Source organism: Gavialis gangeticus, unplaced genomic scaffold, assembly GCF_001723915.1.
Source record: "Gavialis gangeticus isolate Ggan-Ray unplaced genomic scaffold, GavGan_comp1, whole genome shotgun sequence".
In the NCBI taxonomy this organism is placed as follows: domain Eukaryota; kingdom Metazoa; phylum Chordata; order Crocodylia; family Gavialidae; genus Gavialis; species Gavialis gangeticus.
Window position 1 is genome coordinate 38672156 of NW_017729025.1, and position 12631 is coordinate 38684786.

A 12631-nucleotide genomic window follows, 5' to 3' on the forward strand; every position below is an offset into this window, starting at 1 on the left:
AAACATAGGTCTCTGGTGCTCTAGAGAATGCTTTGAGACTTGGTTTCTCTGCAGGTCAGTTTACAACATAGTTAATAGAAAATTGTGGGTAATAAATCAGGTTCTCATGTCTTCCACACTGATAACATGCCTGCAGAGCCAGCTGGTGAGCTGCTGTTTGTTTACACCTGATAGGAAAGGCTAAAGAATACTATCAGTTTTATACAACAAAGATAAATCCCTCTGCTGCAGTATTTACTTCGCTCCATAATTCCTGCATTCTAGCTGCTGTGGAAGTATTCACTTTTTATAAAGTCATAAACTTTTTACTTTGCAGGCTTTAAGAGCGCTGACAAAATAATGCAAACATTAGACACGTGCTTTTTCTGCAAGCTAATAAGCTACTTTGGGGTAATACTGAATTTTTGTTGGGTTGGGAGAAATTGAGACTGATCACATCCCTACCAAAAGACCTTAAAACTTGCTTTAACACCCCCTCCCACAAAAAAACCCCCCAAACCCCCCCCACCTCTTTAGTGACCCTGAACATCTGTCTCAGTTCAGTTCCCTTCACTTTAATGTCCAAAGGAGTGCCATATCCAACTACAGCAAAGTAACTTTTAAAATATTGAGTTTAAGAACACACATGCAATGCTAAATTTTAAGAAGGAAATCTGAAATGTGTCTGTGGCCTATATCGGTACATAGTGCTTTAAAAATTAATACTATGCACTTTTAACATGGATATAATATGGTTACCAATATTCAGCCCAGCAGTTCAGTATTATGCTTTGTTTTGAATGACTATCAAAAGATGTATAGTAAATGAAGCCATATGTTCTTAAGAGTAAAATAAGGATGTAAGTAGATAAGTAGTAAATTTAATATTAAAAACACAGCTTCACTTGAAGAGATATAGGAATAATTTGTAGTTGGGATTCTTATTTTATTCCAGCTGAACAACTAATAAAGGAGGATGTGAAAGAGAACAGATCTATTTTGATTACCTCAAAAAAAAGGAAAACTTGTGTAGGACAAAGTAGTTGTTGATGCATCCACCTGGCACTATCACCAAAATTTCTCAATATTTAAAGCAGCTGGCAAACATGCGCGATTTCAGAGTAAGAGAGTGCATTGCACAACAGCAGCTTGTTGATAATCTCCCCCTGCGTGTTTGGAAAATATCTTGCTAAGAAGTCTTTAATATATGTTGAAAAATTGAGGTGGGGAGATTGTGGTTTGTTGCATATAAAAATCTCTCATTAGTGGGTTATCAGTTCCCCCTGATTTGGCTCATGTCCCCTAGCTATGGTTTGAGCTATGTAACTGCAGTTCCTTGTACAGTACCAAGAACATTCCTGAAGCAACACAGCAACATGGTCATTTGAGTTAAAATTAATAAGGACTCTCATGAAATGGGTGATGAGATCCTTCATTGACTACTTTCATTGAGATGCTGATTTTAGACCAGCTCATTGAGAGGTCTGTCTCCACCACTGATTTGTGTGTGGTCAGAATAGTATGTGATTACAACGTTCCTTTGGGGATATTAAGAATCCCAACCACAAAGTAAATGCCTTCTTGGGGAACTGAGCCAGAGTTGCCTTGGGTAACCCCAAACTGAAGAATTTACAGAAAATGGCAGAATGCAAAACCTGCATCTTTCTCAGTAATACATCCATAAATGTGTGTATACACTTTTTCATTCTTGGAAAGGGAAAGAGGAAAGCAAACTTGTATAAATTACCTGTTTGGACTTACTGCAAATTTATGTTGTAGTTAGAAACTGTTGTTAGTCCCATTTTCAAAGCAGTTGAGGGATGCAGAATAGCAAATTTACCCCATCTGAAGGCATCAAGAAATTCTGGATCTGACGAGTACAAACCTGTTTCCAAATAAAAGCAAAAAGACAGACTGAATGAAAGGTAGTATGCATTTGATCTCTTAAGTACAGTACATTTGACATCAAACAGCCACTTCTCCCTCAGTGACTTACCTCACAAGGTACTTAATCTGTTTGAAGGACATAAGATCTACCTTAATGCACTGGATCTTAACCTAGCTTTACAGCTTTTAGAGGGTAAATTAATCACATTTTACAAGTATATTGCATCTTCTATGCACAAATCTTGTAAGAATAAAAAATGAAACTGGACTAATATCTGTCTACTTTTAGCAAAAACTGTAAAGGTTGACTGAGTATCATGTTATCTAACACAGAATTTTTCAGCCTGTGGATTGTGATGCAAAAGTGGGTTGCAACAATATATGCAAGGGTCGCAAACAAATTTTAAAAATGGATTCTTCTTTAAAGGAGGAAAAGATGGGAAATAGAGGCTTTCCCCTTGAAGGCTAGCAGAGTTCCAGCCTGCAAGGGGTTACTGGGGCCCCCAGTGCCCACCTTCCACCCATCCCCTTCCCCACACACTATGCGGGGCTGGGGCTTAGAGGGAGGGAGCAGCAGGTTGGGAGTAAGGGGCACTAGGTTGGGACTGGCCATTGACCTTTGCAAACGGATCCTGATGAAATAAAGGTTGAGAACCACTGATCTAACAACCAGAAAAGGTTTCTCCTTTTCCACACGTATTGTGGGCTGGTATAGCTATATAGCTGAATATTCTCTTACTAGAGTTCCATATAATTCTAGAATAAGCCATTATACTGCTATTTTGAGCAGACACAAATGTATTTTATAATATTAAATCTGTAAGTGACAACATTTGAAAGCAGCCAGACATATAGCACTTGAAGTTGGAGGACAGCAGTGTGGGAAATTGAATGTCCTTTTATAAGCTTTAACAGAGTGGCTTTTAAGATGTTCCCTTATTCAGAGCATTTAGTAGTTTTCACAAATGGAGCACTTTGGAAACTGAATGTTTGGGAAAGGTGGAGAAGGATGATATCATCTGAACTTACCTGAAAATTAGGAAGTACTCAATAAGATGCATCTTGGCCAGAAAGACCGTCCATACCTGTGAAATGCTAAATTAAAGCCTCTTGGCCTGCTATATTTTTCTCTAAAAATCAAGCAAATATATACATTTCAGGTTGACCATTAAATTATGTGAATGTTATGTTTATTCTGCTTATTTGTTTCCTCCTTGTTGTGAGTCACTTCTCGACCCATCTTACTGGTCATGTCTTTGGTACAGAGGAAAATACGTCTTATCTTTCAGCTTTGTTTTGAAATAGCTAATTATGCAATCCAGCTATGTGTTTTTAAATTAGATTTTTATGTAGACTCCTGAAGTTTAAGTTGTTACTATTTAAGATGAAGCTAATCTTGTAAGTAAACCAAAGCTAAGCATAATGGAGACCTGATCTTGATAGGGTTTCTGGGTCCTGGTGAAGTATATATAACAGAAACTTTCAATATAAGTAGTGCCAATCTTTTGTTAGGAGAGTGTTCGAATTGGTGACCTATTCTGTAGAGGACCAGGTCACAAAATCCTTAGACGCAGGGGTAGCAGTGGACATAGTCTTTCTGGAATTTAGGAAGGCCTTCAACACTGTCTCACCCCATTCTCATTAAAAAACTAGGGGACTGTGGTGTCGACACCTACACAGTCAAATGGGTCACTAACTGGCTGGAGGGCTGCACCCAGAGAGTGGTGTTGGATGGGTCATTTTCGACCTGGAGGGATGTGGGCAGTGGGGTTCCGCAGGGCTCAGTCCTTGGGCCCTCACTGTTCAACATCTTCATTGGTGACTTGGACGAGGGGGTAAAAAGCAACCTGTTCAAATTTTGCTGATGACACTAAGATGGGGGATGTGGGCATGCTAGAAGGGAGGAATAGGCTGCAATCGGACCTAGACAGGTTACAGGGGTGGGTGGATGAGAACAGGATGGGTTTCAACACCGTCGAGTGCAAGGTGATGCACCTGGGGAGGAAGAACCAGCACCATACCTACAGGCTGGGGAACTCCCTTCTCATCAGTACAGAGGAAGAAAAGGATCTTGGAGTCATTATTGATGCCTCTGGGGTCCCTTCCAGCCCAAATGTCTATGAAATCTATGAAAATCCATGTCAGCTTTCCTTTCATGATAACCATCTGCTTTATGGTAGAAGTAAACAAAAATAAAATTGACACTTTTCATTCTATAAATGATTCTTCTAACTTTTCACTTTGTTTAAATTTATGGTTTTAAAAGGAACTAGTTCAGAAGTTAATTATTCCAGAGGATGCGGGTTATACATAATGTTGCCCGGAAGTGCAACATTGTCTAATTCCAGTCAAAGTTTTGAATGTAAGCAGAAAAATCCAAGTCTTTATTTGTTATATACTGTGTTTTGTATTTGACCACAAAGCTTGTCTTTTGTTATTAGATTATATGAATAACATTTCAATTCATCATTGGGGTAAACTTTACAATAAAAGAAAAAGTAATTCCTAAATATTTTGTTGTTCCTAAGATGAAACTAATTGTTCTAGAGTAAATAAAGTAAATTGCACTTAGCCTGAAAATGGAACTGTCAGAATCCTGTTAAAATTGACATGTATTGTTAGCCCTACTTAAAGAGTGAGTTGATACATTCTCTGAAAATGCACCCTACTGCTGCTCAGTTTCCTAGTGTGTCTTTCTTTCTATCACTCCTGCATGCAATACATTGATTTTTTTATGAATTCCAGTCCCGTTAGGCAGGTTTGTTTGTAAGTGGTAAATGAAACTTGGTGTCTTTAACCAGCTTTACAAAGTGGCGGAAATTTCATGCTTTCAGACTTAAAACTTTGAGGGTATTAGAACATGCTGTTGAAATATATTGTGCAAATAAATAGTCTGTTACCTCTGTGTTTATTGGGAGTTTTGTAGTTGGTTTCAGTTAAAAGGCCTTTTAGAAGTATTTTTCTTTAGTATCTGGCACTATATCAGCATAGCATTTTATGGGGGATGACAAAAATCTAGAAGGTGACTGGACTTGGATTCTACCTAAGACTTATGGATGTATTTATTTTTGTATGTTATGAACAATTTCATTGAAGTCCACTTAATTTAATTAATCAATTGTACTTTTTAGGTTTTTATTAATGGAGGGAAGAAGAATAATTATATTCTGAAGATAACCTGTCAGATCTATAGTATTCTGATACAGTTTCTAAATCACATAAGTTACGTTTAAAATACTTCAGTTTGCATATTTTTTTTTCAAATATTCTCCCAAAGGATCTGTCCATACAGTTTTAAAATATATATGAATCTGTATTGTGTGTTTCCTTTCAAATTTTGGTGTTAGTGCTGTCTTGTTTGGATGGATAAGCCACTAAGCTTTATTAAAATCTGTTTTATCTGAAATATAACTCATCTGAAAGATGCTTCTTCATCTCTTTCAAGGACACTTTGATTGTGTGGTCTGAAGCTGAAAATTATGACTTGGCACTTAGCTTTCAAGAAAAAGCAGGATGTGATGAAATATGGGAAAAAATATGTCAGGTAAGTTTGAAAATAAAAGCCTATCTTAATATCTCAGTCATGTTATTTATGAAAGAAAATGTCTTTTTAAGTAATGCTTCTTCGTTAAGAAAGGTGCTTGGTCTCTCCTACTGTATGTCTCACCCTGACAGTAAAAAGTGCATTGAGCGTACTTCATGTGCTCTTTCCCTCGAAATCAGCCCTCCAAAATTGAGGTGTGTGTCATAAGCGGGGAAACTGATTTTTCTTTGCTGGAATAGAGTAAGCAGACATTGGGCATTTATACATGTGCTGGGGTGGGGAGGGGGTTGACAAGCTTTAGGTAAAGTGTCCCCGCAACCATTTTGAAGCATGGGGATGCTGATACTCTACACGCAGAGCAGGGTAATTGCCACGTTCCAGCAGATTAATCAAGTCTGCTCCAATGCACTGGAATTACAGTGTGTCAGAGCAGCCTCCCTGCTCGTGTATAGGCAGCCATTGATTCTTGTTTGCCAAGATGCTTGCCACTTCTCAACCTGCAAACAGCAGGGGCAGTGTCTAGTGTTTCCCAGTGCCAATGAGAAGGTTAAGCAATAGGTTTTGGCTGAAGAGCCACCGAGCTGGCTGAGGGGGAGTGAGCTGCTGCATCCAGTCTGTAGTATATGGATGAGACTTGTTTTGATAGAAAACTTTATTTTTGACATGGACTTATACAGCAAACTATTTATAGCCGAGTAATAACTGCCTTTGCAAGGATCTGGGCCTAGCTTTGTTGCTGTCATGCTATACCAGGAAGTTCCATACTGCCTTACCTAGGCTGCCTCTTGGGATACCACAGTTCCTGGATACCTGTTTCCAGGAGGACTTACTTGCTCCATGTCATGCAGTCAGGCATGACTGGAAAAAAATCTGTTTTTCTGCATTCCATTTCCTAAACACAAGGTGCCTGTTTATTTGGGGAGGGAGAGGTGGTATGTTAGAAAATATGGTAAATTGCATTGTATTCTTAACAGCTCTTCTATTTGTCCTTTTATTTATTTTGACTCCCCAGAGCAAAAACATGTAGACAGTCCAGATTAGTGTCCTAATCAGTTTTTTTTATTAAAATCATTTTGCTGTCAAGGAGTGTAAAAAGGGTAATTTGCCTTCCTCCTGGAAATACAACTTTTTAGCTATATATTAAAAAAGTCTGAAAATTAAAAATATGTTTGTTAAAACACCTTGTTTTCATAGGTTCAAGGAAAAGACCCTTCAGTAGATATTACTCAGGACCTTGTAGATGAATCTGAGGAAGAACGCTTTGATGATATGTCATCACCTGGTCTAGAATTACCATCTTGTGATTTAAGTCGGCTAGAAGAAATTGCAGAACTTGTGGCATCTTCACTGCCTTCACCGTTGCGTCGTGAAAAACTCGCACTAGCACTGGAAAATGAGGGCTATATTAAAAAGCTCTTAGAAATTTTTCACGTGTGTGAGGACTTGGAGAACATTGAAGGACTGCACCACTTGTATGAAATTATTAAGGGAATCTTCCTTTTGAATAGAACTGCACTTTTTGAAGTCATGTTTTCTGAGGAATGTATAATGGACGTAATTGGATGCCTAGAATATGATCCTTCTTTATCACAGTCACGAAAACACAGGGAATTTCTGACTAAAACAGCAAAATTTAAAGAGGTGATTCCTATTTCTGATCCAGAGCTGAAACAAAAAATACATCAAACATACAGAGTACAGTATATTCAAGATATGGTTCTACCCACTCCCTCTGTGTTTGAGGAAAATATGCTGTCAACGCTTCACTCCTTTATCTTTTTTAATAAAGTGGAAATAGTTGGTATGTTACAGGTAAGTCTAAACCTTAAATTTTAATTTTGGATTTGTAGGGAGAGTAGAATAATAATTCTTGGAATGATACAGATTTCTTTTTGGAGCGTTGAGTTGCATCTGGGTGCCAGCATCATAAATACACTATGTGCAAGAAACGCATAGTGTGTGGAATGCTGAGCTACAAAGTTTCTATTCTGCAAATTAAATGTGAACCCCATAAGCTTTTACTTTTACATTAAGTACCTTCCCATGGTGTGACCTTTAACAATTAAGACTCCATACTACTGTATTCCTACACTGCTATTTAGGGTCACTTTTAAGGTCCTGCTCAAACAACTTGAGCCTCATGAGCGACTATGTCCTTGTCTACCAAAGCTGTCAACATTCTTTTTTATTTCTTGAATACAGCCTAGAATGTATGCCCCTTGCCTTACGGAGCACTTCTCTAGGAATCAGTTTGCATATTGCTTATGTCTGTTTATGGGCTGTCAGAAAGGAAGTGAGGTGCAAGAGCTGAAAGTTAGGAAATTGTGGGATTGCTTTTTGGGCTCAAGCCCTACAGTTTGAAGACAGGCACTGAAAAATGGGGATGACTGATCTGCAAGCAGGAGTTCACTCAACTTTGTACGTGGAAATTCATCAGAGCTTCTGGGGTCAGGTTGAACTGCTGTTTTTGGTTTGAGAAAAATTCTGAACGTCTGTATGTTCACGGTTTCTCCTAGGAGAGTATTAACTGTCTGCATGACCTTAGAGAGAGGGAGATGTAGTAAGCTGTGTTATGGAAGGAATCAGAGGGTGAGAGAGCAGCAGCAGAGTTATCTTCCCTCAGTCTAGGAGAAGCAGCTGAGATAGGAGGGGTGTTTTAATGCACAGGAGAGGTAGAGTGAATGGAATAAAAACCTTCTGAATCTCCTTCCTTTCTTTGCACACACAACCTTTTGGGCTGCTTTTCTCTCCTTTCTGAAAACAACTAGTGAACTTTGTACTTGTTGACACTTCCTCTTCTGTTCTCTCCTATAAAAGGAGCATTGGTGCTGAGCCTATTATTTTCCTTTCCTCCACTCTTATGAAAAAAGTGGCTCCTTGGTTCCATTCAGTGTGTTGATCAGGAAACACTACTGTTCAACTTGGATGAGTAGGTTTTAAATCTCTGGATATGAATATCATATTAGAAATATTTGGTTTACCTAACAGTACATACAGTCTGGGCAGGATTGCATTAGCCTTTGTGGAATTCACTTTATTTTACCAAAAGAAGAGTTTTTATTTTGGAGTGTTTATAAAATACGTCTAAAAACTTAAGCTCTGTCTGCTTTATGTGCACATGAGGAAAGCCCCTGGTTGGCCATACAAAATGACTTTTTCCCTGACAGTTAATTGTGTATATAAATTGGAAGTTAATCTTCACCTCAGAAGCTACTGTAGTAGCATGTGTTAGTGCTCTTTTCTCTCTTTCCTATCAACTCTGGCTGGATACTGGAGCTTCTGTTACTTTTAGGGTATTAATGCTTTTTATAAGTCTTCTTTAACTAAGGAGTCTAGGGTTTGATGTCTAGAGGAAGCAAAATATGAAAGAATTGTGTGCTTGGCTTTCTTCCATGTGTTGGTTGTTGAGGTTGCAATGGTGCTGCTGCTGACTGCAGGTCGGCTTGGGACTCCTGGCCCAATGAAGGTAGGTTTATATGGGAGAGAGGGTTTCTGTTTTTTATTATATTCAAATGCATGGCATTTACGTAAAACGTAAGACAATGTGCACTCTGTCTACAACATGAGGGCCTCTCCCTATGCCATCTGCACCTTTCTTCCCATATATTAGAGCTGTCTATCTGGTGGCCCACAAAGGATTAAATTAAGGCCCTTATACTCCTATCCAGTCTCTGCTCCTGCCATCAGTCCAGCTGTGGCCTCTTCCCTACCCTAGGTATCACAGCCAACAGTGCTGGGGGCTATAGCATAACAGAGAGTGGTCATGCTGCCGTCATGAAGGGGGACAGAAATAGCCATAACCACAGCGGTGGCTGATCATGCCATGAGGTGTTGACCTGGGTGTCCTGCAGCTGCCCTGGGTACAGAGCTGTGTTGCTGTGCCTCTGGGTAGGGGAAACTGTGTATGGCCTGTGGCACTAGGGGAGGCCACAGCTGGGGAGCTTTGGGCAAAGTGGGGCACCTGGGCACACAGTTTAGTGGGGGGTAAACACTAAGGTGCATGGTGCAGCAGGGGTGAGCATGCAGCCCTGGGGGCGCATGGCTTCTGGTCGCTTGGAAGTTGGACAACCCTGCCATACATTATTCTTGTCTTACACTTCGGTCTTGTTCTAACATTGCGTACCTCACATGGTATCTCAGCCAAATCTTCTCCCTCTGTATGTTTCCGTGTTAGAAAAATAGGGCAAACTTTGATAAAAGGGGGCTTTTCTTAGTCAGCCCCAACCAGAATCTCTTTTGGCCTTGACTATGCTGAAAGATGGCCATCTTTATGGGGGGAGCTTGAATACTGATCCTGTTATCTTTAACACACTTTAGTTGTTTTGGGATAAAAGGGAGTAAGTTAAGTGTTTTCATAAAAGACTTGTTTAAAGACTTTAGCCCAACATTGGCAGTCAGATCCCCCAGCGATTCTGCACAGACCATGCTCCTACATTCCAAGACTACAGGGTCTGAGCAAGGCTTTCTCTGAAGTGGCTTCTGGTAGCCAGGAAGTACTTTGACAGGAGGCATCAAAATGGAGAACAGTAGGGCTCTCAGTTACGTGTATATATTGTTGCAGGCTGTTGTAGTTTTGACTGAGTACCAAAAACATAGAATGGATGTCTGTTGAGTTGTGTACATATTTTATAAACATACGGTTTAAAAAAATCCCACTTCCATACATTCTTGGGGGTGGAGATAAAATGCATCTTTTAATAAAAATGCATGTTTTGACTGACAGTAAGCTATGCATATAAATAACTAGGATTCAGGAAGGCTGAACTGGTCATAATCAAGCAGCCATTCCCATTATATAGATGGGTTGACCTAGGTAGGTAGGTGTGTTTCCATCCATGATCTTGTTTTACTTTTCAGATCAGTTTTGATAGCCATTAAAAAATTCTCTCTCTCTCCTGCTAACCTAGTGAGGGAAAGCCCTATTGAGGAAACTTAGCCATCCCAAAGAGGTTGTTTATTTTGGTCCTGAATGGAAGAATGTTTGTAAAAATTAGATGAATAGATAAGATACGCATTTAACTGGTTGCAAATTTGCCAAGTAAGGACAGCTTTTAGTGCAGGACTGCTACAGGGAGATCTTGGCAGTGTTAATTGTTTCTAAAACAGTAATACTTGGCATTTATATGTAGCAGAATGTCTTAATCTTTCTGTGCCCAAGTTACCCGATCTATAGAATGAGGATAATGTTTATAAATCTTTGTAAAGCCTTGACCTGAGAGAAAACAATTTCTCCAATCTGTATAGCAGTGATTGTGTTTACTACTCAAATACTGGTTTTATGTTCTGTTCTCCATTCTGTTACCAAATCTCAAAAAATAAAAAACATCTAGTTTGTAGGGGGCATCAGGAAGATCGGGAAAATTTATAATTTGCACCTTTTTATAAAAAGCTCTTGCATGGAGATGGACGAGAGCTCCAGAGGAACCCCTTGCTTCTTAGGCTTTCTTGATTTGAAGAGTTATCTCTTCTCAAGTTATCCTAGCTCTAGTGAGATTAGTTGCAGAAGAGCAACTGAATTATTGCATAAAAGTAATTGGATTAGCAACTGACAAATACTAATTCATACAGTAGCCCAGTGGGGCCCCAGCCCATGTCCTCCCGGAGTGCCTTTTGGATCCCATTCTCCTGCCTGTTCTACTGCTCTGCTTTGTTCCCTGACCTGTGCTCTGTGCCTGATCTACTTTTCTGCTTTCCGCCCTGTTTGCTGCTTTGCTGGCTGCCCCCTCCTTGATCTGCTGCATGCCACACACAGTGTTTTTACACAGTCTCTGAGAGCGGGGATGTGCTTTAAGTATAGCACTTCAGAGCAGCCTTCTGAAACGTGTACAGGCACCCACAGAGGCTACCTATGGTTCTTATGGGATGTGTCCTGCAGGCTAGCCATCCTTGCTGTAACCTATGTCCCCTGATGGGCTTGCCTGCCAGCTGAAGTCAGAAGTATTACGATGCTTGAGTTAAGGTGCTTTCTGTGTGGATGTGACTTAGTTTATGGGTAACTCAGGTTAACTCTGCAATAACGACAGGTCCTCAAATTGGAGGAGAGACTCTGGGGAGTTAGCAAAATAATTGGTTCTCTGACGTCCTGCACTTGGTAACGCATAAGCTTCTACTTGAGAGATGATGAGTAGGAAGATCTTAGTTTAAAAGGATCGTCAGCAAAGCCAAGAAGAAAAACCAGATCACCTGATAAGTCAGCTTGTATCTTTTATTCTTCCTACCAGGTTAACTTACTTACTCAGCATCCCTAGTAACTTTTACAGAAGTGTTTATCCGGACTTGTTCTTCTGAAAAATAGTGTTGCATTTATTTATAATAGTATGTAATAATAAATTAGAATTCCAAGTTGTAGATTATAACTTTGAAGTCTGCATTTTATCATTTTAAATAACTTTGGTCAAGATCTCTCACTATTCTTGGTGTTTTTGATTATCACAACACGGTAGAAGCAAAGTACATAAAAACCCATGCTGCCAACACACTAGCTTAACTGTCTGCAGCTGTGAGTCGTCATATGTATTAGATGATTTTGCATAGCAGAAATTCTTTATAAGAGCATAGTGCTGTGGAACTGCATACAAGAAACCTTGGTCACATATACATGAGACGCTGATTACATAAACAAGTACTAAATGACTGCACAGTATCTAGAGTTACTCTTGAGATCCTGCTCTTGAAACTTTCCAGGGATGGAGATTCCACAACTTCTCTAAGTAGTCTGTTGCAATGCTTGACAACTGTCACAGTCAGGAAGTTCCTCCTAATCTTCAACCTAAATTTGTTTTGCTGCAGGTTCAGGCTGTTGCTCCTGTCTCCTATAGGGGCAGAGGACAGGATGATGGGTTGTCTTGTTATCACTTGCTGCTTGTCCTGAAGATCATTTGACCTGTTATGATTTCTGTATAAAGCATCTAATGGATGTTACTCATTCATTCTGAGGCCCATGTGAAAAGACAGCTCAAGATCAAAGAGATCAAGGCGCTTCATGTTTAAAATAATCACTTGTGTTTAGTGTGTGAGGGAGTGCTTACCAAGTGCAGTATTACAGCAGGAGAAACAATATCCGTTGTAATTCTCTTCTCTTCTATTTTTTTCTTGTACCTTTTCTGATGCCCTTCTTTAACTCGTATGTTTTCTAATCCCAAACATTGATGTGTAGGAAGAAAGTAGGGCGAGTATAGGTATATCTTCCCAGTATAGGTTGTCTTGTTTCTTTTTGTTTTT

General features: G+C 39.5%; 1 protein-coding gene across 2 annotated transcripts in view; it reads left to right on the forward strand.

Annotated features, from left to right (window-relative positions):
- The window catches only part of PPP4R3A (protein phosphatase 4 regulatory subunit 3A), a 77704-nt gene that overhangs the window by 31687 nt on the left and 33386 nt on the right, over positions 1–12631 (forward strand). For both annotated transcript variants that reach the window (XM_019518654.1, XM_019518655.1), the window contains 2 exons: positions 5312–5410; positions 6605–7222. In XM_019518654.1, coding sequence (XP_019374199.1) covers positions 5312–5410; positions 6605–7222 — 717 coding nt within the window. The remainder of the gene's footprint in view (positions 1–5311; positions 5411–6604; positions 7223–12631) is intronic.